This window comes from Capra hircus, chromosome 22 (assembly GCF_001704415.2).
Source record: "Capra hircus breed San Clemente chromosome 22, ASM170441v1, whole genome shotgun sequence".
Taxonomy (NCBI): Eukaryota; Metazoa; Chordata; class Mammalia; order Artiodactyla; family Bovidae; genus Capra; species Capra hircus.
The window spans coordinates 15,317,200-15,344,310 of record NC_030829.1 but is presented as its reverse complement, the minus strand read 5'-3'; the positions used below and the strand labels follow the sequence as shown (position 1 = coordinate 15,344,310).

At 40.7% G+C, this 27,111-nt stretch overlaps 1 protein-coding gene across 2 annotated transcripts in view; it reads left to right on the top strand.

The window, feature by feature from the left end:
• The window catches only part of ANO10 (anoctamin 10), a 212,068-nt gene that overhangs the window by 20,389 nt on the left and 164,568 nt on the right, over nucleotides 1–27,111 (top strand). For both annotated transcript variants that reach the window (XM_018066945.1, XM_018066946.1), the window contains exons 5-10: nucleotides 6,687–6,806; nucleotides 9,112–9,681; nucleotides 11,866–11,921; nucleotides 14,885–14,959; nucleotides 16,718–16,900; nucleotides 24,586–24,777. In XM_018066945.1, the coding sequence (XP_017922434.1) occupies nucleotides 6,687–6,806; nucleotides 9,112–9,681; nucleotides 11,866–11,921; nucleotides 14,885–14,959; nucleotides 16,718–16,900; nucleotides 24,586–24,777 (1,196 nt within the window). The remainder of the gene's footprint in view (nucleotides 1–6,686; nucleotides 6,807–9,111; nucleotides 9,682–11,865; nucleotides 11,922–14,884; nucleotides 14,960–16,717; nucleotides 16,901–24,585; nucleotides 24,778–27,111) is intronic.

The following is a 27,111-nucleotide window of genomic DNA, read 5'->3' as shown; positions in this document are numbered from 1 at the left end:
TTAGTTGCTGCTTTATAATTATAAATTTGTTCACGTTTTCTCTTCCTTCTTGATTTAGTTTTGCTATGTTTTGTGTTTCTAGGAATTTGTCCATTTCATCTAGGCTAGCCAGTTTGTTGGTGTACAGGTATTCATAGTATACTCTTACAATCTTTCTGCTTTCTTTAGAATCAATAGTAACATACCCATTTTCATCTCTGATTTTAGTAGTTTTATGTTGTCTGTTCTTCTCAGTTCATCTAGCTAAATATTTGTCAGTTTTGTTGATCTTTTCAAAGAACCAACTTTTGGTTTTTGTAATTTTCTGTTATCTTTCTATCCTGTTTATCTCTGCTCCAATCTTTTTCATTTTCTTCCTTCTGCTAGTTTTGGGTTTAAATTGCTCTTCTTCTTCTGATTCCTTAATAGTAAAATTAGGTTGTCATTTGAGATCTTTCTTGTTTTTAAATATAAGTATTTATTGCTATTAACTGCCCCGTTAGACTTGCTTTCTCTGTGTCCCATATGTTTTGGTATATTGTGTTTGGTTTTCATTCATTTCTAGGTATTTGCTAATTTCCCCTGTAGTTTCTTCCTTGACCCACTGGCTGTTTCAGAATGTGATGTTTACTTTACACACATTTGTGAATTCCTCAGTTTTCCTTCTGTTATTGATTTCCAACTTTATCCCGCCATGGTCAGAGGATACTTTTTATAATCCATATCTTTTTAAATCTGTTGAGGCCTAACATATGGTCTGTCTTGGAAAATGTCCCGTGTGCGCTCGGGAACCAAGAGTGTGTTCACTCTCTGCTGCCGGGCTTCCCTGTAAACTGCGTTATGTTCTTTCCCATGTCTCTGAGTTAGTGATGTGGCATGGATGCTTTTGCTTGCTCTCCTTGTGGACCTGTGTGACTTCTGGGAAATGTCTAGAAACTTGAATGTAGATGCTTATCATTCCTCTTTGTCTGCATTTCCAGTTATCTGTGTATGTCTTAATATTAATTATCTTGTAGCAGTATTTTGTTGGACATATCGTCTTTGCTGTACAGATTAAAGATTACCATGATTTCAAAAACATTTTCTTCAGTTACCTTTGAAGAGTTATTTGGTTTTATTTTCTGTTCTTGTCTTTAAGAATGCCATTTGTGTGTGTGTGTGTGTGTGTGTGTGTGTGTGTATATGTATGTAATGTATATGCTTATATATATATGTCTTATATATTCTTGAAATATTTTAAAGTTTTTATGTAATTTTTTAGGCATGACCACCATTTTCCAGCTTTGTTCTTTGAATCTTTACTTTTTCAGTAGCTTTTACTGTGACTTTCTTTGTATCTGTAATAGTTTTATTTTTCTGATATTATGCTTTTCCAGGCTCCCACCTTCAGCTCTCATAGGTTTTTCTTTTTTAATTTCAGAGGTGTGGCTTGCTTTAATTTCATGAACTCCTTGAAGAATTCCATAATTTTTCTTTGCTCTATGCTGTAACTTTTTTGCTGTGTTTCTTCTCTGCATTTAAAAAAAATGACTTTCCTCTTTTCTCTTATAGTATTCTTGCATAGTTTGATGTCAGTTTCTTTGTGGCATTTGCTTATTTTTTTAATGAACCCGTTTTTTCCAGACCAGCTGTTCTGGGAAGGAAGTGTGTATATTGGGAAGAGGGGATGTTGAGGGGCCTCCAGTCAGGAACTGTGGTGGTCAGGAACTGGGATTCTGCCTGACAGTGTGTTCTCCTTGGGTCATCTTAGAGCCTCTGTGGAGCCCTTTTCTTTATTCCTTCATTTATTTGACTGTGTTGGGTCTTAGTTGCCTCATGCAGGATGTTTCTGTTGCGGTGCTTGGCCTCAGTAGTTGTGGTGTATGGGTTTAGCTGCTCTGTGGCATGTGGGCTGTTCGTTCCCGGACCAGGGATGGAACCCTCATCCCCTGCCTTAGAAGGTGGACTCTTAACCACTGGACCACCAGGGAGGGTTAAATCCCCGGAGCCCTGTTCTTAAGAGGAGTGTTGCTGGGTTTGAGCTTTCCGTCTATCTTTGGCCAACCAGTACCACAGCTGCTGTGCTGCCTATGTCCGTCCCTTCGTGCCAGTAGGCAGCGCTTTTCCCAAGACGGCAGACGTGCCCTTTCCCTCCTCCAGCCTTGTGTCTCTGGTCTGGCTGCGGTCCCAGACAGGGAGCACCCCCTCAGCCTGCATTCTGGGTACAGGGACAGTAGTTTCTCACCCCTCAGTGTGCAGGAGAACCCTGCCCTCTGCCACCACTTGTCACCAGGAGGGCCACATTCTGTTTCTGGTTATACGTGTGTCTTGGTCATCAGCAGCCATCTGGGGGCATCCCTTTTCTAGTTGTCTCTGTGAGCTGAGATCTCAGACTCTCTGACTGCCTTTGCGTGTTGATTCCTAGTAATTAACAGTCATGCAGGTAACCTAGCGAAAACTTTTCTTTTTAAAGAGGCTTTGAGAGAATGGAGACTTTCTTATATATTAACTTTATCCTAAGGGATATTATTTAGTTTAGGTAAAAGCCCTGTCTCAAAATGTCTATCAGATGATTGTCATGTTTTGATGGATGGAGTGTGGCAATCTCTTGTGAGGTTTTTAAATATTATATTGTTATTCTTTTTTAGGATAATAACTACCTCTGAATATCTTATGTATGCTGCTGCTGCTGCTAAGTCGCTTCAGTTGTGTCCGACTCTGTGTGACCCCATAGACGGCAGCCCATCATGCTCCCCCATCTCTGGGATTCTCTAGGCAAGAATACTGGAGTGGGTTGCCATTTCCTTCTCCAATGTGTGAAAGTGAAGTCGCTCAGTCGTGTCCGACTCTTAGCGTATACAGATGGATAAATTAGAGTGGTCAGATATATTCTGCTTCTAAAATTATTGCCTTATGAGAATAATAGAGAGAATGTCAAGTAAATATCCTGTAGCAGGCATGCATATAAGACATACCGTTGATGTGTGTGTTTGTGTGTATTGCTGGGTATCGTACCATATATCTGTGTATCTATATCTGTATGTCTCTACACACACTGTGTTTTGCCACATACATATTTGCAGTTATTATGTTAAGCAGGGATGAAACAATGCCGGAATATAAAAATGCATTTTGAAAACACAGGTATCCCTGAGAAGCAGTTTGTTCCTCTTTAAGACAGGAGGGGTCTGTTCACACCTGAGCGCTAGATGCAGGCAGGGCCTGGGACGGGGGCCAGTGGCAGGGGCGGCAGGGGCCCTGTGTTCCCCGTGCAGCCTCCTCTCCCTGTGGGTACTGGGTGCTCATCACCCCTCTGCTGGATTGCAGGCAGCATCACCTGTTCCTCCCTGTTGCAAAGAGACACTGTAAGGAATTGTGAGAGGGACTTCTGTGTTTACTTTTATGTCACATTAACTGAAGGCTGTGTTAGTATTGTCATTGTGTTATTTTATTTAGAGGGTCCTAGTATAAGCCAAGGTACAGTCTCCCTTAAATTAGATTATGGTTAGTGTGACTCATTCTTAAACGTCTGTAATAGGTAATAGTCCTAGTGCTTGACAGTGGATCATTCAGCATTCTTAAAGGAATCCTGGTTTAAATTGTTCCTTTCTTTATTTTTTAATATCTATTTTTGTTTGTTTGGCTGCACCGGGTCTTGATTTCGGCACATGGGATCTTAGTTGCAGCATGTGGGATCTAGTTGCCCGACCAGAGAGAGACCAGGGATTGAACCTGGGCCCCCTACATTGGGAACACAGAGTCAGCCCCTGGACCTCCCAGGAAGTCCTAAACTGTTCCTTTCTTTAAATAGGCACAGACAGCATTATATTTTCCTTTGACGGTAAGGCTCATGTTAATTACATTTTTAGCTGACAAGAGAAAAGTCCAAGGACTGACTGAAGGAAAAAAACAAAACAAAACACCTCCTCTATTTTTAGAAGCTGAAACCAGAACCATGCTTTTGGCACTGGTGGTGAAGAGAAGCCCAGTAATTTAGGACTTGAAGCTTTATAGTCTCTCTGAGTCCCTTAGTTTGCAACCCTATTTTTAGAGGTTTACAAGTGGCTTTTTATGCAGGCCTTGAATGTCTTCTATAGCAGAATGGAACAATTCCTTTAAAAAGAGCTTAGAAATAGTAAAATAGTAATTTAGATGCCATAAGTCAGTTCAAAGTTAAACTTGATGTAGTAGTTGGAAAGGATAGTGATAGAACAATAAGATACAGCTGTGCATCCCTCAGTAAGAGCTAAGAATGAGAACTGATGTGGGTGATTGACTTTCACTCCTGTTAGCTGAAGAAAACAATTCACCATAACACTTTAGAATAAAAATGTTTTAAAAATGGATTTGACAGCACCAGAGCTGATATAACTTAAACCGTATGCTTTTTTGCTCTAGTTGTTAATATTTTGGGTATATACCTTTTTTAGTCATGGAGAACGAGGCTTTTTATCACACCCCTAGCTTTTCAACTTTTCCCCTCTGTATAACTTACGCATGAGATGTAAGGAGAATCAGCTATTAAGAATCCTTTTTGTTTTTGAGATCCGTACTTTTTCTTATATCTTCAAAATCAGTTTTATCTTTTCTAACTTGATAACAAAGGCCTACGTTCACCAACAGCAAGTATCAAAATCAGAAAAATACTTCCTGCTTCCAGCAGTCCTTTGACCAGTATGATTTTAATACTTCTACACGTACCTGAGACAAACAAATTTAACCAAAGACAGTATCCTTCGTGGTCATCTTGATAATTTTTCCTATTGTTAGTATCAAATATCTCCTCTTTATTATCCTTTTTCCCCCCTCATTTCTAAGAAGTTAGGTTTTCTTTAAAATTACACTGAAGGGTTTGTAATAGGACCTCTGTCCTGAGATGCCATCTCTCTTTGTCACACGTAGTATATCTACATGGAGAACTTATATCGTGTTTCTCTTCCATGCTGCAGATCCTTACTTGCTGTCCTCCTTGAGGGGCCTGCTGCCTGATATGCTCATCACTTGTCTGTGGGAACAAGTTAGATTGGAGATAAAGAAGGCAGCCCTCAGTAGAGATGAGCTGATAAACCTTAAAGTACTCAGAGCTTATCCACGGATGCAAACAGCAGGCTTTTCTCTCTTGATGAGTTCCATTTTATAAGCGGCTGTTGTCTTTAGGAAGAGACTGCTGGGAACTCGTGTGAAAAGTACCCCATGTGCCCAGATAGGGCATAAGGCAGTGCATCTGAGTTCTCCGTGAACAGAACACATTTCCTCAGAAAGATCCGAAGACCTGCCCACCCAGAATCACTCTAAATAATTATGGGTGAAAGATTACCCCGTGTTCATTTATTATCACTAGGGGACATTGTCTTCGGTTAAAAGTGTTTGTCTTTCTGTAACTGACCTGGGTTTTCGGCCTCTTTGTTCAACAGAATTGATAAGAGGCCAGGTGAAATTCATGCAGGGCTTTACTGGGACTCATGCTGCAGCACATGGGAAAGCAGTAACCCATACCCTTGCTCGCTCCTGGGGGTGCAGGGCAGGGGACCGGGTCAGGTGTGAGGGTGGGCGAGGATTGGTGGGTCAGGATGGAGGGCGGCGTTACCTGCTCTCTCCACCCCCTCAGTGGTGCTGTGTGCAGGGATCATGGCAGTACCCTGCTTCTGCTCTCAGTGCCTCAGAAGTAGCAGTTGTTTGTGGCCTTTTTCAATCTCACTGTTCATAATTTGCTCCAACTGCACCTGGCCTGTGTAAGGTAAGTTTTAGTCCCTTATATTCTGTTGCTGCAAGGGACTTTTGTCCAGGTGCAAACACTTCTGTGAAGGGTCCCAGGTCCCAGCCTGTCTCATCGCCTAGATATGTGCACAAGTGTTAGGATCATACCAAATGATTGCTGAAAGCAGGAAGTCTTTTTTTTTTTTTTTTTGGTATTTGCTGGCTGTGAATGTAAGCCTTTGTTAGCAGATTAGAAAAGAGAAAAATGGTTTTGAAAATACCCCGTATCAGTGAGCATGAATTGAACATCTTATTTTCACTGTAGTGGGAAGACAGATAAGTAAAATTTTTCTAGAGGCTGTTTTGTAATATGTATCTAAGTTTAATACACATATGTTCTGCTCTTGGACCTAGCACTTCTAAGTATATATAACAAGGAAATCAAAGGCACGTGGGATGAGTTATATCTACAAGAATTTTAACATTATTTCTAATAGCCAAAAAAGGAAATAAATATTTTTCAATAGAGGGTTAGTTCAATTATTGCATTTCATGGAAGGGAATCTTATGACACTATGTAAAAGGATATTCATGTTCTGTTTACATTGGCATTGAGAAACATTCATCATTTACTACCACTCCATGAGATTACAGAATGATATGTAGCCAATGGTTCCTTTTGTATCTAAAATAAATATTTATGGGTGTTTATTTTGAAGTCAGCTTATATACTTAATTGCTACTTACAGTGGTTTTTTTTTGTGGAAGGGAGAGAATAACCAGGGCCTCTCCAGTTCTAATCTGTGCATTTCTGTAAGATTGAAAATTTTACATCAACTTGTATTGTTTTCATAGTCAAAGAAAATAGTAAAGATGTTGACATCCTGAAGAACAGAAGAATATCCCTTGGGAGCAGGCAGGACAGGACTGGTCTTTATGTAGCCCTTTTCTCTTCCTGGAGAGTCTGAGTAGCCTTCGATGAAAGTGTGTCACAAGAAATCTCAAACCCATCTCATACTTTCCTTCCACAGTGAGGAGGCTGCTCACGTCTGGCATTGTGGTTCAGGTGTTCCCACTGCATGACAACGAGGCCCTGAAGAAGCTTGAGGACACCTGGTATACTCGATTTACCTTGAAGTTTCAGCCCATAGGTACGTGTCAGTGCCAGCTCTCTTAGAGGAGGACGCAGCAGTGGTGATGTCCTTCTTGGGTGGATATTTAATTCTGTGATGGGCAGGATTTACCAGCTGTGTGTGGGGGGGGGAAAATGGTGAGGAGGATAAGGTGGGTTGCATGATCTATTTATTTTATTCTTAATATCATTTTAGATGAAGTGAATTACAGGCTTTTATTAAATGTCACCGGTGACACGGACAATCCAGAGTGGCCATCCTGAGTGTGTGTCTAATTTGTTGTAGAACATAGTTTGTAAGAATCCACTTTGACCATGAATATTTCGTATTTGAAAATTGCTGTTTCTTTAGAGCTAATTATTTGGAGTGGGCCAAGCTCTGCTCGTTCTTAGCAGCAGACCAGCAGGCCTAGGCATCTTTTGAAATAATTCATAAGGATCTTGGTGTGCATTACTGGATCTGTCCATTTTTTCTGAAGACACTTAGAAGAATAACCATTAATTTATTCAGTGGATGTTGAACATTATTCTGTGTAAACTTATGTCAGTATGGATGTTCAAGTTTTTTGGTTTAGTGATTTTTTTAAGCATAAAGATTATATTTAAGCTGGTAGTTTTCACCATAAGTATTACTGTCAGTTTTTCTTTAATGAACATTGCCTTTTTGACTTTGTTTAAAGGAATTCCTCTAAAATTTTCTTTAAGTTTCCATTTCTGAAAACGGTCATTATAATATTGTCATAATGAGCAAAAAATCATTTTAGGGTCCAATTTTGAAATTGCATTTTGAATTTTTACTTGAATTCTTTGAAAGGAAAAATGTTGATAGTTCCAGGTGATGTAAAAATCATTTTATGTTTCACTTATATGACATTATTTCACTTTGTTTAGCCTTTAGGTGGCTGTAAATTTAAATATTACTTCTAGATCTTGAAAGTGACAGTCTCCAGTAGCTATATCTTAGAAAGCGAGTGGGGAAAAGCGAGTTGATGGTGAAGGCTGAGCACGGGTGTAGTAGTGGCCTTCAGGCCTCTGGGAGAGCTGGGGCTCAGGATGATCTTGAGCTTGCCCTGAGATCAAAAGAGAGAGGTGGTTTGATTTGGAGCCAAGGCCCATGAGTGTCTTTTTCTTTTTTTTTTAATTGCTTGTAATTCTCATTTGAGGTTAGTTTGTCATACCCTCTGTTTTTTTTTTTTTTAATTTTAGCATGCTCCTGAGTTAATAGAAGAATTAAAGATAGAGGAAAATAGTATCTTTGTTTAATCTGAACCATCCCTATAGACTGATCTGATGCATTATCTTAAAACACTGTGTTTTTCTTTTTTTAAAACTGCATGTAATTAATCAAGAAGTACTAATTCTGTCTATTATACCTCCCTTACCACCTGCACCCCACCCTGGTCCCAAGGCAGGCTGCTTTTGCAGTCTAAGAACTGGCCCATGTAGATGTGGCTGACAAAGGACACAGTGTTTGTGACCTCTTTTGCATTAGTTAGCTGGTGTCAAGTTCAGAGACAATTAACAGTGATGTTGCTTGGCCCTTCTTCTGCCCAGTGGGTGTATGAAAGTTTAGATAAATGTGTTCCATGGCTGTTCTAGAAGTGAACATGTAGAATATTGTTTGTGCTTTTGAATAATTTTTCTTTAGGGTATTGAAAAGTTTGCCATGACACATTGGTGAAAATATATAGCTTTGGGTAGTAGGGGAGCAGGATACTATGGATGGGGAGTCTTCTTTGAAAATAACCCCTATTACTCTAAAGTATTAAAGTGAGATAAAAATGGGGACCATAAAGTAAACCCCCAAATTAAGATGGTTCATTGGCTGTGAGACGTCCTGGTGGTCTAGTGGTTAAGACTCCGTGCATCCACTGCAGGGGCCATGGGTTCCATCCCTGGTTGGGGAAGTTCTGCATTCTGAGAGGTATGGCCAGTAAAAAAAATAAAAAGATGGTTCATTGGCCATGGCTGAATTTAAACTAGGAACCTTGGAGATTTGGGATGAGCCCAAGGTGAGTTTTCCCTTGTGGAAAGGGCATCCATCAGTGAGGAGATAAAGAGAAGCAGCCCCAGGATGCCTTGCAGAGCAGCCCCGGGAGCTGTGGCCTGAGCCCAAAGCCCAGGGAGGTGTCCCGCTTGCTCTGCACACAAGCGGGACTTTTGTACTTGATGGAGGATGAATTTACTATTATACACTGATTGGGAAATAGGTTGTTAAATGATCCCCACTTAAGTAAAGTGAGTAAGCTTACTTGAAATGATTAAACAAAAAAAGTCTTTGGCAGCCTGTGCTAAAGGTCTCTTTTTTCCCCCTCTGATTGTAGACAGAATTCGTGGCTACTTTGGAGAAACCATCGCTCTTTACTTTGGATTTCTGGAGTATTTCACGTTTGCCTTAATCCCCATGGCCATCATTGGGTTACCTTACTACTTGTTTGCGTGGGAAGACTATGACAAGTACGTGATCTTTGCCTCATTCAACCTGATCTGGTCCACGGTGATCTTGGAAGTGTGGAAGCGAGGCTGTGCCAGCATGACCTACCGGTGGGGTACCCTGGTCATGAAGAGGAAGTTCGAGGAGCCCCGGCCAGGGTATCACGGAGTCCTGGGTATCAACCCAGTCACTGGCCGGGAGGAGCCACTCTACCCCAGCTACAAGAGACAGCTGCGCATTTACCTGGTCTCCCTGCCCTTCGTGTGCCTCTGTCTCTATTTCTCTCTGTTTGTCATGATGATTTACTTCGACATGGAGGCCTGGGCCTTGGGCCTGCATGAGGACAGCGGGTCCGAGTGGACCAGCATCTTGTTGTACGTGCCCAGCATAATCTATGCCATCGTGATAGAGATCATGAACCGCCTCTATCGATATGCTGCTGAATTTTTAACCTCATGGGGTAAGACTTGATGCTTTGTGTTTATGTCTTTATCTGCCTATAAGAAACATTGCTTCGATCATAGGATTCTTAGAACCGCTACCTGGCAAAGCAGATAGATGTTGCTCTGGGCTCGTTGTGGAGACATAAGGAGAAGTTCACAGGCTCTGGGAACTCCCATGATCTCCAGGTCACGATTCTCACAGCTCCGATGTATTGGTAGTTACTATGTTCCAGGTGCCCTGCTGGAGAAGGCGATGGCACCCCACTCCAGTACTCTGCCTGGAAAATTCCATGGATGGAGGAGCCTGGTACAGTCCATGGGGTCGCTAAGAGTCAGGCACGACTGAGCGACTTCACTTTCACTTTTCACTTTCCTGCATTGAAGAAGGAAATGGCAACCCACTCCAGTGTTCTTGCCTGGAGAATCCCAGGGACGGGGGGGCCTGGTGGGCTGCCGTCTATGGGGTCACACAGAGTCGGACACGACTGAAGCGACTTAGCAGCAGCAGCAGCAGGTGCCCTGCTAAGCACTTTATCCATAGTTCCTCATTTTCCCCTCCTCAGGGCACCTTGAAATAGAAGTTATTTTACAATTTTTATGGAGAAAGATGCTGAGCATTCTCAAGGTTCAGACAGCAAATGGCAGAGCCAGGCTTATCCATCCTGTGCTTCTCATACTATACTGTGTTTTACGCTAGGGATAAGATTGACTGAATCATCACCATACTCTGTGTCTAGGATCTGAAAACCACTTGTGTAATTGTGTGGGGCAGAGGCCTGCCATTGAACTCAGTGAAGGAGGGTGTTCTTGCCTGTCTCTGTGGTAAAAGATGAACTTGGTTATAGTTTAAAAAGGGTCTTGATAGGCAGTTTTCTTTTTAATTAATTTATTCAGTCAGACAAATAAATATGCTATTAGTATATTAACCACTAGGAAGAAGTCTAGGCCTGAACTTCTGGACCATACAGATATTTAAAATTTCTTTATATTAGTTGTATAACAACAGATACCATTTATTTGGGACTTCTCTGGTGGCTCAGACGGTAAAGAGTCTGCCTGCAAAGAATCTTCCTGCAATGTGGGAGACCTGGGTTTGATCCCTGGGTCAGGAAGATCCCCTGGAGAAGGAAACAGCAACCCACTCCAGTATTCTTGCCTGGGAAATCCCACGGACAGAGGAGCCTCGCAGGCTATAGTCCACGGGGTCACAAAGAGTTAGACATGACTAAGTGACTAACATACCATTTATTTGTTTTTGGTCTCATAAGATGTTTTTTTAATTTTTATTGGAGCATAGTTGCTAGCTACTATTTGCTGAGTGCTTTCCTTCAGCTGAGCTATGGTTTTTGTAGTATTTCTAATCCTGACAGTAACCCTGGGAGAAGGGTAGTGTCAGGCTTGTTGTGTAGGCAAGGAAGCTGAGTGTCAGGAGGTTAAGTAACTTGCCCAAGGTCACAAAGTGACTGACTGACTGAGTTTAGGTTCAAATCCAGGTCAGCCTAACACTACCTCTCTGTGCAAGGTGATACTTCTGTTCAGGATCTGCCTTTTTTGTCCTTTTGCCCTGCTGTGGTGTCTCAGCAGTAAAGAATCCGCCTGCCAATGCTGGAGATGCAGGTTTGTGCCCTGGGTCTGGAAGATTCCCTGGAGAAGGAAGTGGCAACCCACTCCAGTATTCTTGCCTGGAGAATCCTGTGGACAGAGGAGCCTGACAGGCTATAGTCCATGGGGTTGCAAAGAGTCGGACACGACTAAACAATAATATCAACTTGGGACCTGCACAGTGTCTCCTTTGCTGAGTGAGGATGGAAACTTGAGTTTCCTTTTAAGTTAATCCTTGTAAATTTGATTTCTTGCCCTACTACTATTCAGAGGTTGCTCTCAATTTTACTGTTACTGCTCACACAGTCTTTTTCTGGTGGCTGTCTGTGGAATCATTTCTTTGTTGCATTAATATTTTAAAAAATAATTTCAGATCACAGTGCTATTTCAGTACCTTGAAAAATGTGTCTTTAGTTTCTTTGATGTTCTTGGTGGGAAGCAGTAGCCGTTACTGCTTGGTGGGAAGCAGTCGCATGGTTACTGACTGAGGCTCTGTGGCCGGACACGGCTGCCCTTAGCACAGGCTTCACCTCACCTCACGACAACTCCCATCTGCTTTCTTATCTGAGAGACCTTACTTCTCCCTTTTAATATTTTAGAGAATCACAGATTGGAATCTGCCTACCAGAATCACCTAATTCTGAAAGTGTTAGTGGTGAGTAGAACTTTTATATACAGATTCATTGTAATTATGAAACTAGTGTATACTGTGTAACGTTTAGAACTATAAATATGAAGACTTGATTGTAATTTAAAATATCAGGTAATAGTAGTTAATATACTTTGTCCAGGAAGGCAAGGATTGATTAATAAATGTATTTACATACACACTCAGCAGTGTTATTACAAATGTGTCCATGATATAAGACTTTAAATATAAGAATTAGTATTATAGCCAATTTCCAGTTGTTTGAAACACTATAGACATGTTTCTATTATTTTCCTTTTGGTGACTCAGGTTTGAATGTTTCATTATTCACCAATCCTTCCAGTTACCTACCTACTGTTTAGTAATGAAGTGTTAAATTATTTTTTAAAATTTTGTCTAAGGAATTTCCAAAGTCCAAGAGGTTTCTAGCATGTTTTGAGGGGCAGAAGGGAAGGGATGGAGGAAGGTACTGTGTAACCTGCTTGCTGCTTATGTAAAAGCTCACAATTATGCCTCTTCCCACCATTATTAGAAATAACAGAGAGGTGGCTGGAAAGCACCTTGTATAAAAGGAGATTACCTCAGCCATCTGTAACACAGCTGAGAATTGAGAAAGGTGCATAAAGAGTCCTCTGAACTCTGCAGTTCTGCACTGGAATTGATTTAACACAGTCCATGTACTTTACTCCCGAGAGAGGAATCCAGGCCCTCGCTTAGAAAGAGCCTTTGTTCCAGTTCCAGAAGTCATTCTGAGAAGCTTATTTATCTGGTTTTTCCATCCTTAAAGGATCAGAAGCCATCATTAGGAAGGTGATTAGGTTTCTGCAGGTAGGTACATTTATAGAAGCCAGAGTAGGGAAGGAAATAGAAAACCTCTCATAAATAAGTAATGAGACTTCAACAGCTTTAGCAATTTGGACATTGGAAAAGGGGCCAGCAGCCATCTGTATCTAAAAAGGCTCTGAGGGCCTCATTCTAGCCCTGTAAAATAATTTATATTCAAAATGTTGGTGCTGAGTCAGCAAGGATGTTATGTTCTGTGTTGTCTGTGTGAGAAAGTGAGCAGGGGAATGTGTGATGCATTAAAAGATTCTTTGAAAAAGATCACAAAACAGAGCTCTTGCCCTTAGAGGTAGAACACTCCATTTGTCTTAAAGAATTTAGCCATTTTTAAGACTGGATTATTCTCTGCTGGTGCCAGATACAGTGTCAAGCGACTGTCGTGTAAAAAGACTCATTGCTGAGAGTCTGCTCATCCTCTCCTGCGTGTGTTAGGTCTCTCCCTTCCTTTTTAATTAATTTTTTTTTGGTTGGTCCGTGCCACTTTACATGTGAAATCTTGATTTTCTGTTTCCTGACCAGGGATCAAACTTAGGCCCCTTGCATTGGCAGCATGGAGTCTTAACCACTGGACCTTCAGAAAAGTCCCAACTCTCCCTTCTTTTTAGTCTTGTGGGGAGGGTGTTTCTCAGCCTTCTGAGCTTTTGCTCTTCTACTGTAAGTTAACACCCCCATCCCTACCCCTGCCCCACATTATGTTACTGCTCACTCCCTCCAGCGACTCCCCCTTCCGTCACTGATGAAGTGCGCACGCTGTGCACGCAGCAGTCTCCTGTCAGCGTTGAAAAGCCGGAAGTAGTTGAAAAGCCGGAAGTAGTTGAAAAGCCGGAAGTAGCCCGCGTGGGGCTGGGGGACAGGAAGGAATCTCGTGTGTCCCAGAGGTAGTTGCAGGTTCTTGAGCAGGTGAACTAAAGGAAGAAATGGCACGTGTTGGGGGACTTCCCTGGTGGTCCCATGGTTAAGACTCCACGCTTACAATGCAGGGGGCATGGCTTCCTTCCCTGTTCAGGGAACCAAGATCCCACATGCCCGCATGGCGCCACCAAAAAAGAAAAGAAATGGCAGTTGTTATGGTGGGATCCCCACCCCCACGTCTACACCCCCAGCCCCTGAACCATGTGTCTGGGCAGGGCAGTCTCAGGCCCATGGTGACAAAGATGCTACCCGACTGGTTGCTGTGGCTCATCTCTCTTGCTCTTGCCACCCGCCTTCCTAGGTGTGTCTCTGGGAGGGTAGGGAGCCTCAGATTCCTGGGCACAGAGAGGCTTCCAGGGCTGGGCTGCTAGTTGGGTTGGGTCCCTTTTTACTGGGTGCTGACCCCTCCATCCAGGCATCTTCTCTGTGGGGCGGGGAGTGGCAGGCCCGGCAGGGCAAAGAGGAAAGAGAGCACGTGCCCTGGCAGCTCGCTGTTAGTGACGCTGGGCCTGCCTGTTGTAGGACTCCTATTCTAAGCAGGGTGGGCAGGGACTGTGCCTCCCGGGCCGCCCAGATTACCAGGTTGGGGGTGGGAGATACTGGACTCTCTCTTTTGTGAGAAAGTGGTAGGGACCTAAGATGTGCTGGTGCTGTGCAGTCCTCTCAGCACCTTTCCAAGTTCCGCTTTGGTTGCCTCTCATGGTATTTCTGGAGTTCGTAGGTGTGCTTCCTGACGTGGCGGGGGGGAGGTAGGGTGTAGGAGAAACAAGTCTTTGCCATCTTGTTGGGACCAGAAGTCCCTCATGACATCTTTAAATGTGATATTTACAATTGTGTCATGGTCTGTATGTGGGTTGGAAAAGAATGTCCAAACGAGAGGCAGAATGAGAGGAGAATAGAGTTTATTAGAACAGGAACAGCAGGTCGGCTTAAGGGAGAGCATATGATTTTCCTGGGTTGGTAGCCAGTTTTAATAGCCTCAAGACAAAGAAAATTCCTGCTAGAAGGGTGGCATTAGGTGATTGGTTAGGGTGGGTATTTTTACCTTATAAGGGGTCAGGTAGCTGGCCAGTTTAGATCAGGAGGGCTCATGGCAATGGTTGCTATGGGGCTCTCTCAATTCCAGAGATGACCTTGGTATGAGGCTCCACAAATTGTAATAAAGTTCAGTGACACAATATTAAATATTGCTCTCTTTTTTTTTTTTTTGGCAGTTTAACTTTCTGAATTGCTTTGCCTCACTTTTCTACATTGCCTTTGTCTTGAGGGATATGAAGCTTTTGCGTCAGGTGAGTGTGAAAAACAGGTGTTGATTTTTTTTATTTGCAAGGTGCTTTCCTATAGTATAGTAATGTAATGGTCTTCCCATTATTATCTTGAGAAAATTATTAAATTTTGTGTATTTCTAAGCCCAGTTCTTAAAAAAAAAAAAAACACCATTAGCAATTGCACTAGGTATTGTGCTCAACTGGAAAGAAATTAGTTGAAGCTAACCAAAATGCAAAATTAATCATTTAGGGCACTAAAATCAAGTATATAGTTCATACTAAAGTTTGTAAAAGCAACTTTAACAGCAAAAAATGAATTCATCAATTGAACTTTTGTGTGCTCAGGGTGGGGCTGATTGGTATAATGGTCTTACACATTTCATTTTTAAACTAGTAAGTTGTTAAACTTGCAGACCAGCAGATGCTATGCACTGTTGTCTCATTTCTGAGATATTTATGAAAGTCTGACATATATTTTGTTGTGTTACCACTTCTGGATCTCATAATCATAGTGAAGTATAAATTATTGCTTTCTAAATTCTCTCTTTCTTGTTAATACTTGAGCCACCTACCAGTAAGGGCTGTTCTTTTCTGGTTTTGATATACTGCGATTGTTAGTGTCTCAAAGTTTAGGCTTCTTAATCTTTATATGAGAGCTTGGGATCATTTTTCAAGAAATTAAAAAATTTGTATAACAGAAAGTTAAAAAATTTTGTAGTTACAGTTCTAAAAGCTGACATAAAAGTAAAATACTGTGTTCCTAGTAACTAAACTAGATACATTGCTGCTTTTACAAATTATTTTTGAAAATAATACATTTGAAATCAATAGGTTAGACATACATACCTCTCCAGTCCCACCATTAGTGTGTTAGTGAGATACGACCCCTCATTTCTTATACTTTTGAGAGTCTCCTTTATTTAACAGGGGATGAGGGGCAGGGAAGAACTCTTTGAAACAAATAATTTTAATATCAGCAAAGGTGGTTTGTGATGGAAACCCTGATGCCTACCTGGGAAGAGTGGAAATTGACACAATACCTCTGGAAACTACTTGAGTAACTTTCCTAAGAACCTTATTCCATTCCTAGTAAGTCATCAAAGGTGGGATGAAGATTCATGCACATAGGTGAGGAGCAGCACTTATAACAATGGCAGTTGAAAATAGTACTTATAGTCAACCACAGTGCATGGGCTCGCAAAAAAGAATTATTCATGACATGGGAAAGTGCTCACAGGATAGTCAGAAAAGAAATCTACAAAGCTGTACACATACAGATGTTTCTACTTTTGTTTTTACATATCATTAGGAAGAAATACTTAAGATGTTAGCAGTGGTTCTGACATGGTTGTTAAGGCTGACTTTTTTTCTGTTTTTAAGTTTTTCTACAGTGAGGGAGCATATATTAATTTTGTAGTAAGTTCTGACTAAACTTTCAAAGTTGGTGACATCATTTAGACTCATATGAGATTGTAAAAAACACAATTTCAGTTTAATTTGTTGTCCTCCCAACTCATAACCAGTTTTCTATTATAATCTTATTTGTATTATACTCTTTTTGTATTTTAGTCTGTCTTGTGAAGAACCAGTAAATTAGAAACATCATTCTAAGACTTAGCTCCTAATTTTTTTTTATACCTAGCTTTTCTGATACTAGTTTTTATAGCATAATAATACATTATTTGTTAGATTCCTTTTTTTTTTTTAACTGCGTAATTGTACTCATGCTTTGGTTTTGTTAAGTTACATTGCAAATATCATTTATGTGCTTCTCTTTAGAGCTTGGCTACTCTCCTGATTACCTCCCAGATCCTTAACCAAATTGTAGAGTCTCTTCTTCCTTATTGGCTCCAAAAGAAGCACCATGTGCGGGTAAAGAAGAAGGTGGAAGCTTTAAAGGCAGACATCGATGCTACATTATATGAACAGGTCGTTCTGGAAAAGGAAATGGGAACTTACTTGGTAAGTTTGGATATTGCCGAATTAAACATTGAAAGTGAATAATAATAGTCATGTGCAGACTGTATACGACAAATATGTACATATTCATCATCTCAGGTATGACTGCTTTCCAGCCAGTTTCCTTACCATGAAGTACTTTACAGTTAAAAAGAAGGAACAGTGTGTCAAGATGCTGCTGTCTTGAGCCTGGAGCTTATGCCTAACACCCAAAGGATGAGTCCCATGAATTGTGAGACTGCTCTGCTGAGGGTGGCGGGGCTGTTTGAAAGACGGCAGAGCAGGGGAGAGGCGAGACGGCCGTGGAGCCGTTGTGTGCTCTGTACACTTTGTACTCAAAAAAATGGGAGCCCATCGCTAACAATGGAAGGGCACTTTTCTCACGTTAGTAATAGGTAGATAAAGCTCTGTGTTGATAAAGCTCTGTGTTGATAATCACTTGGTGCCTACATCAGAAATAGGATTCAAGATTTTTCTATTCACAGTCTGTCTGTTATTCAGCATGGGCTCTCTGATGTGAAGTAAAGGAAGCAGTGTACTAATTCCCCTCACAGGCGATGGGTCTGTGAGTGAACGCCGGGCTTAAATGTCTCTCCTTAGTAGCTTAACTTGCTGGCAGGGTCCTGCGTTATCTGACCGTTCTTCCCTCCTCATCTCCTGTAAGTTCCTCCTTCACTCTTTTCACAAGATCAGCACGAGTTATTACTGTTCTGACTCTCTCCATTCATGTGGGAATGGGGTTGTGCTTTGGGGATGCATTTGTTCTAGATCGCTGTTTGCTATGCACTCATCCTTACCTCCAGGAACATTGTTTCCTCACTGAGGCCAGTGAGCTTAGAATGGTATTTTCTGTAAATTCATCCTGAGTGCTACATTATGAATCTAAAACAGTGTTGCCAAGCTTTGGGGAAAAGGAGTTTGACTGAGACTAAAGCATTATTCCAAAGAGTAATACTTGCTTACTCACTGTAGAAAGCTTGGAAAGTGTGAGACAGAGTATAAGGAAAAAGAAATTCTCCATAATGTCTCTACCAGAGGCCATCCACTGGGGTCTGCTGACACAGTTCTTCCAGGAACAGGACCAGGGCTGTGTACCCCCTCAGATCTCACTGAGCACTGCTGTCCCAGTCCTGGGAGCGGCTCATATCCAACCACATAGCTGTGTGCGGCTGAGTTTTCATGGTGAGTATTCCAACTGGAATACTGTATTGACACACAGCAAATGAGAGATGCCTTCTCACGAGCTAGGCATCAAAAATGTGTGTCGAAGATGTAAGTGAGTACCATCCTCCACACTCAACATTTTTGTATTTTGGAAAATGTAATTATTTTTCAAACAATATTTTATTTATGTTAATATGCTTTTTATTTTTGAAGTGAGTCAATGAGAAATATTTTTTCAGTTCTGCTTTTTAATTTCTAACACAGTAAATAATGCTAGGTGTAATAACTTTTAGGAAGAAAAAGTCCTTGATATCATCGGTGATTTGGAAGAGTTTAGGGCTTTGGAGACCTGAAGGTTTGGAAACTGCTAGAGTAATCCCCACACCTTTTTGGTTTTCAGAGCGTGAATTTTTGTGAAGCCAGTTTGTCCCGTTGTTTCCCCCTGAGATTCAGGTTCAGCAGTTCTGGAGGTGGGCCTCCACTATACCCCATCAGGAGGCTTTGACGGGGCAGTGGGGGAAAAGGGTTGCTCCATGTATAGGGCTGCTTTGTTAGATCACATGACTGACCGGGTGACAGACAGTTTGCAAAGCCTCTTTTTTGCTTAGGTTCTTTTTCGCTTTGTGTTGAATAGGTTATCTGTGATAGATACTGAGACTACTCTGTTCCCTATGAATGGTAGGTCTTTAAAAATAATTTCTAATTGTTTGTTGGTGGCATACAGGAATGCTCATTGGTTTTTATATCTTTTATCCAGAAACTTTGCAGAATTCTATTATTTCCAACTTTTAAAAATTTTATTGGATTTTTGCATGTAGACAGTTATTTCAGCTACAAATAAAAAATGGACATTTTCTTTTTTAATTTTAAATTTATTAATTTTAATTGAATAATTGCTTTACAGTATTGTGTTGGTTTCTGCTGAACAGCAACATGATTCAGTCATAGGCATACATATGTCCCCTGATATTTTCTTTTTCAATTTTAACTTTATTAAGTGTGGTTGATTCAGTGTTAATCTCTGCTGTACATCAAAGTAATTCAGTTATTTTGTTGTTGTTGTTTAGTTGCTAAGTTGTGTCTGACTCTTCGAGACTCCGTAATCTGCAGCATGCCAGGCTTCTCTGCCCTTCATTATCTGCCAGAGTTTGCTCAAACGCATGTTTGTTGATTTGGTGATGCCATCCAACCATTTTGTCCTCTTTTGTCCCCTTCTCCTCCTGCCCTCATTCTTTCCCAGCATCAAAGTCTTTTCCAACCAGTCAGCTCTTCACATCAAGTGGCCAAAGTATTGAAGTTTGAGCTTTAGCATCAGTCCTTCCAGTCCTTCATATATATATGAAACGGAATACATATATATACATGGTTTATCTTATGTGGTTTGTTACAGGATATTGAATACATTTACTTGGACTTTGTTGTTTCTCCATCCTATATATAATATTATGATTTGTGTCTGCTGATTCCAAACTCTTAACCCTCCTCCCTTCACTAATGGCTATTTTCTTTCTTCCTTCAGTCCTTAAACTTTTTATTATTTGACTCACTAATATGTTCAATACAATTTGGACACAAACAGTTATAACAGGAATCTTTATCTTGTTCCTGATTTTTTTTTCCCCTGACCATTAAGTATTATGTTTGTTCCATGTTTTAGGCAGTAACTTTATCAGTTTAAGAAGTTTTTTCTCTTCCCTATTTGAGAAGAATTTTTATCATGAATAATGTTGAATTTTATCAAAAAAAATTTTTTTGCTTCTGTTGCAATCATCTTACCTCCTTTAATTTGTATTTTCATAAGTTTCTTAATGGACCACCATGTTTGCATTTAAGTGATTAGCTTCACTTGCTCAGTATTCCACATTGTGATGTTGAATATGCTAATATTCGTTAGGGTTTGTGCCATTTGCTAGCAGTTTTCCTTTCTCAGTCACTGGGATAGGGTCTCCATGTTATTTATTGTGCAAACTCTGTTGCTAACAGAGAGCCTGGCATTCAGCAGGCACTCAGTTCAATGTTGAATAAAGGACAGCTTCCGGAACAGAGCGGCTCAGCCCCTGCTGTGTGCTGCCTGTTGCCTTCACCCTGTACTTTCTTTCCTTCTCACGTACTCTGGGTGGGAAACTCTGAGACGTGATGTCTCTCCAGGGGCAGTGTGAGGGGCTGGTGGGATGGATCCCCTGGAACCTGAAACTTGGTTTTCATACATGTAATAAATTAGATATGTAAAATTACTATGTCACAGATATACCATAGCATTATAAATAATTGCTTTGTTCTTAAAGTTTGTGAATAGGTCCTCAGAATCATCTTAGTAAGTTGTTCTTTTGCTAACTTGCAGCTGTTAAGAGTAGCGTGTATCTTGGTTAGTGTATTTTTTTAACATCTGATTGTTTACTTTGTTAAATTTGCTTTTTTTTTGCTTCTTGCTGAAAGATATGTCCCTGGTGTGCTGTACTGACTGAACCAAAAGTACTCAGAAGTGTCAAAGTACTGATAGTGTTACCATGTAACTACTACCACTGCAAAGCCTGTTGTGAGATGGAAATGCAGAATGTGGGCTGTGTTGCTCTGTGGGGAAGGGGCTCCCTGGGTTCTGGATGCTAGAAAGGCCAGATGATGTTTATGTGACTTGTGGAGGCTGCCCTGTGGCGCATTGGAGAGAAAGTGTCATCGACACATCTCTGCAGAGCCTCAACCTTTTATTTTACGAGCTGAAACAACCGAAGTTTGAAAGCCAAGCGTAGGCTATCAGGATTTCTTAAGAATGAATTGTGGTAACAATGGCTTGATTGCTGAGATTTTCACTCTTTCCCAACGCTTGATTTCTTCACTCTTCAGAGAAATAAATCGATGCTATATTGCTGGGTGTATTTAAAAACCACATCTCAGTGCTGCAACAGAACATAAGGACATTCTTTCTAGAGCCAAATGCAACCAAAGAGTTGTTTAGAAACTGTTCAGCACTGAATCCCCAGCTGAGTGTCAACCTGCCAGCTCCCAAAACACATGCGGTTGGCATTACTCCTTGGCAAGGCTTGCAGACAGTCGGTGAAACTCACTCAAGATCCCTGGGTTCATTTTTCATCCAAATATCCAGAACATCTGGAAGAAGCACTTTCTGCTATCCCCAGTACTCTGTAATTCCCCAGTAATTTTGTTTGGGTATTTCATATTTTAGTAAAATAAAAAATAGACTGACTAGAAGTAGAATCTGACTTCTACTAAAGCTCTCATCTATTGAATCTGGCATGTGTATCTTGGTGAAAGACTGTCTGAAATACAGTAATAATACTTAAAATTTGAATTTATAATGGTTGTTTCATGTTGCTTTAAAATACTGCAGTGAATGTTTTTCTTAAACTGCCATGTTTGCATGTGCACTGAACGATCATGAGAGTGAGAAGGCTGGAAGCTGGCATGGATGGTTCCCTCACCCTGTCACTGCACCATGTCGAGCGCTGCTTGGCCCCTCTGGGGTGACCGTGTGAGCAGCAGGCCTCTGGGTCCTGTGGAGGAGTGGTGATGTTGCTCAGGTGATAAGTCAGAGTCACCAGTGTCCAGGCATCCCACTTCAATGCAGGTGCCTATTTCCAGTTGTTAAAGATCACTCGCCTCTCGCAAGAATCCCTTAGAAGAAATGGAGTAGCCATCATAGTCAACAGAAGAGTCCGAAATGCAGAACTTGGATGCAATCTCAAAAACGACAGAATGGTGTCTGTTCGTTTCCAAGGCAAACCATTCAATATCACGGTAATCCAAGTCTGTGCCCTGACTAGTAATGCTGAAGAAGCTGAAGTTGAACGGTTCTATGTAGACTTACTGGAGAAGGAAATGGCAACCCACTCCAGTATTCTTGCCTAGAGAATCCCAGGGATGGGGAAGCCTGGTGGGCTGCCATCTATGGGGTCGCACAGAGTGGACATGACTGAAGCGACTTAGCAGCAGCAGCAGCATGTAGACTCACAAGACCTTTTAGAACTAACACACAAAAAAGATGTCCTTTTCATGACAGGGGACTGGAATGCAAAAGTAGGAAGTCAAGAAACACCTGGAGTAACAGACAAATTTGGCCTTGGAGTATGGAATGAAGCAGGGCAAAAGCTAATCGAGTTTTGACAAGAGAACACATTGGTCATAGCAAACACCCTCTTCCAACAGCATAAGAGAAGACTGTACACATGGACATCACCAGGTGGCCAACACTGAAATCAGACTGATTATATTCTTTGCAGCCAAAGATGGAGAAGCTCTTTCCAGTCAGCAAAAACAAGACCGGGAGCTCACTGTTGCTCAGATCATGAACTCCTTATTGCCAAATTCAGACTTAAATTGAAGAAAGTGGGGAAAACCACTAGATCATTCAGGTATGATCTAAATCAAATCCCTTATGATTATACAGTGGAAGTGGGAAATAGATTTAAGAGACTAGATCTGATAGAATACCTGATGAACTATGGATGGAGCTTTGTAACATTGTACAGGAGACAGGGATCAAGACCATCCCCAAGAAAAAGAAATGCAAAAAAGCAAAATGACTGTCTGAAGAGACCTTATAAAAATAGCTGTGAAAAGAAGAGAAGCAAAAAACAAAGGAGAAAAGGAAAGATATACTCATTTGAATGCAGAGTTCCAAAGAATAGCAAGGAGAGATAAGAAAGCGTTCCTCAGTGATCAGTGCAAAGAAATAGAGGAAAACAATAGAATGGGAAAGACTAGAGATCTCTTTAAGAAAATTAGAGATACCAAGGGAACATTTCATTGAAGATGGGCTCAATAAAGGACAGAAATGGTATGGACCTAACCGAAGCAGAAGATATTAAGAAGAGGTGGTAAGAATACACAGAAGAACTATACAAAAAAGATCTTCATGACCCAGACCTAGAAACAGACATCCTGGAATGTGAAGTCAAGTGGGCCTTAATAAGCATCACTACAAACAAAGCTAGTGTAGGTGATGGAATTCCAGTTGAGCTATTTCAAATCCTAAAAGATGATGCTGTGAAAGTGTTTCACTCAGTATGCCAGCAAACATGGAAAACTCAGCAGTGGCCACAGGACTGGAAATGGTCAGTTTTCATCTCAATCCCAAAGAAAGACAATGCCAAAGAAATGTTCAAACTACTGCACAATTGCACTCATCTCACACGCTAATAAAGCTCAAAATTCTCCAAGTCAGGCTTTGACAATATGTGAACCATTAATCTCCAGATGTTCAAGCTGGTTTTAGAAAAGGCAGAGGAACCAGAGATCAAATTTCCAACATCTGATGGATCATCAAAAAAGCAAGAGAGTTCCAGAAAAACATCTTCTGCTTTATTGACTATGCCAAAGCCTTTGACTGTGTGGATCACAACAAACTGGAAAATTCTGAAAGAGATGGGAATACCAGACCACCTGACCTGCCTCCTGAGAAATCTGTATGCAGGTCAAGTCTGATGTTAAAAAGTTCAATTAACATCTGTGGGGGAGGACCTTTAGCACCCGAAGACTCAGTGAGGTTAAATGGGGAGAATTCTTTTGAGTGGAGTCTTCTAGAGCCAGGCCAGATAATGCTTTCCTTTCGGATGAGACTTTCAAAGATCTGCAGCCACATTCTCCTCCCTTTGGTATGGAAATGCATGCTATTCTTATTTTTTGAAGCTGCTACAGAACTGGGGTGCAGAAGGTGAGACTCAAAATCAAGCTGTCATTCTTGACTAAATGTTTCCATAATTGATACAAGCCTTTGGTTAATTTCCAGAATACTAACAGTGAATTTTGACAAATTTTATAGTTAGTTTCTGTTTGCTTTTATGGAGAGGAAAACTTCTGGATGTTCTTACTTTGCCATTTTCGCTGGCATCACCACCGTCAAGTTTTTAATGGAAGTTCAGGGGCAGAGATTTGCCCCTGATGTGAAGGGACCATCATGTAAGATTTCTAATAGTGATACGGGATCATTTCTTTTTACTTGCTGCTGCTGCTAAGTCGCTTCAGTCATGTCCGACTCTGTGTGACCCCATAGACGGCAGCCCACCAGGCTCCCCCGTCCTTGGGATTCTCCAGGCAAGAATACTGGAGTGGGTCGCCATGTCCTTCTCCAGTGCATGAAAGTGAAAGTGAAGCCGCTCAGTTGTGTCTGACTCTTAGCAACCCTGTGGACTGCAGCCCACCAGGCTCCTCCGCCCATGGGATTTTCCAGGCAGGAGTGCTGGAGTGGGGTGCCATCGCCTTCATTTTACTTGGTCAGGAGCAAATGCTTTAGCTTTGCTGTTGTTTATATTAGGAAAAAAATGTAATATTTCAGTGATTTGATGTGATATGAGCAGCAAAATCATTTTTTATTCTTTATTTCAGGGACTTTAAGATAAAATGGTCTTTGAATTTAAATTCTGTTGTTGAGAAGAAGGAATTGGGAGAAACTCTTAAGATTTTTGTTATTGCTGTTCTTAGAGGCTCCTGCCTTGAACAGTATTGCGAAAGACTGCTCTTATTAAGTGATATTAAAACAATGCCTGTTTTCTTCTTGTTTACATTTTCAGGGCACCTTTGATGATTACTTGGAATTATTCCTGCAGTTCGGTTATGTGAGCCTTTTCTCCTGTGTTTACCCACTGGCAGCTGCCTTCGCTGTGCTAAATAATCTCACTGAAGTTAATTCAGATGCCTTAAAAATGTGCAGAGTCTTCAAACGTCCATTCTCAGAACCCTCAGCCAGTATTGGTGTATGGCAGGTAATTATTTGAGAAAAAATTATTTTAAAAAAAGTTAAAAAATGAAGCATTGTGATTTTAAATAAAAGCTCTATGGAGAGTTTTGGAAAAATACTATCCAATAATAGAATCTAATCCATGTTATGGAACTTTCTACTCAACAATAATAGAATATACTTTCTTTTCAAGTGTTTATAGAACTTGCAACAATATGTACCATCTCCTGGGGCATAAAACAAACTTAAAAATTTTTAAGAATTGACCTTATACATAATGTGCTCTCTGACCGTGGTGGAACCAAATTGAAAATCAGTAACAGAAAGATCTTAGGGAAATCACCAAACACTTAAAAACTAAACAACACATTTGTAAATAATCATGAGTGAAAGAGAAAGTGTGAAGTGTGAGAATTGTCTCTTTTTTCTTATTAGTCTTGTTAAAGGTGTGACAATTGTATTGATCTTTTCCAAGGAGCAACTCTGTTTCATTGATCTTCTCTGTTATTTTACTGCTTTCAATTTCATTGATTTGTACTCTTATCTTTATTATTTCCTTCTTTCTGATTCTTTTGTGTTTATTTTCTTCTTTGTTTCTAGTTTCTTGAGTAGGTGCTTAGACTATTGATTTGAGATTTTTCCTCTTTTCTGATATATGCCTTTAGTTCTACAAATTTCTTTGTTAGCACTGCTTTACTTGTATCCCCAAAAGTTTGAAATGCTGTGTTTTCGCTTTCAATCAGTTCTTTGTATCTTTTGGCTACATATCATCGTAAATGAAATAGACCAGTTTCTCCAAAAGTACAAACTGCCACAACTCACTCAATGTGAAATAGGTAATTTGAGTATCCTCAGAATTACAAGGAAATTGAATATGCTATTAAAAATTCCCCAAAAAAGAAATATCCTGGCCTAAATGGTTTTACTGGCAAATTCTAACATTTAAAGGGAAATTAACATCAATTTTACATAATTTGTCCCAGAAAACAGAGGAGGAAGGAATATTTTCCAATTCATTCTATGAATTTAGTGTCAGTATGGTACTAAATCAGGACAGAGTATAAAAGAAGATAACAAACTAATATCTGTTGTGAATAAATACACAGAGCAGCTTTCAGTTTCGTTTAGTCACTCAGTTATGTCCAACTGTTTGCAACCATATGGAGTGCAGCATGCTAGGCTTCCCTGTCCATCACCAACTCCAGGAGCCTACTCAAACTCCTGTCCATCACGTCGGTGATGCCATCCAACCATTTCATCCTCTGTTGTCCCCTTCTCTTCCCGCCCTCAATCTTCCCCAGCATCAGGGTGTTTTCGAGTGAGTCAGTTCTTTGCATCAGGTGGCCGAAGTATTGGAGTTTCAGCTTCAGCATCAGTCCTTCCAGTGAATATTCAAGACTGATTTCCTTTAGGATAGACTGGTTGAATCTCCTTGAAGTCCAAGGGACTCTCAAGAGTCTTCTCCAACACCACAGTTCAGAAGCATCAATTTTCTGCGCTCAGCTTTCTTTATACTCCAATTCTCACATCCATACGTGACTACTGAAAAAACCATAGCTTTGACTAGACAGACCTTTGTTGGCAAAGTAATGTCTCTGCTTTTTAATATGCTGTCTAGATTGATCATAACTTTTCTTCCAAGGAGAAATGTCTTTTAATTTCATGGCTGCAGTCACTATCTGCAGTGATTTTGGAGCCAAAAAAATAAAGTTTCTTACTGTTTCCATTGTTTCCCCATCTATTTGCCATGAAGTGATGGGACTGGATGCCTTGATCTTAATTTTCTGAATGTTGAGTTTAAAGCCAAGTTTCTCACTCTCTTCTTTCACTTTCATCAAGAGGCTCTTTAGTTCTTCGCCTTCTGCCATAAGGGTGGTATCATCTGCATATCTGAGGTTATTGATATTTCTGGCAATTTTGATTCCAGCTTGTACTTCATCCAGCCCAGCATTTCACATGATGTACTCTGCATATAAGTTAAATAAGCAGGGTGACAATATGCAGCCTTGATGTGCTCCTTTCCCAATTTGGAACCAGTCTGTTGTTCCATGTTCAGTTCTAACTGTTGCTTCTTGACCTGCATACAGATTTCTCAGGAGGCAGGTCAGGGTGGTATGGTATTCCCATCTCTTTAAGAACAGCTTAATAATATCTTAACTAATAAGATTTAGCAGTATATGAGGAGAATTATGTACCATGACAAGTGGAATTTTGTCCAGGGATGCAAGCTCTGGTTCAGTATTCAAAATCAACCAGTGTAGTCTACCGTACTAATATTCCAAAGAAGAAAAAAAAATCTCATGATTGTATCAGTAAGTATATATAAAGCATTTGGCAACATCCAATACTCATTCATTTT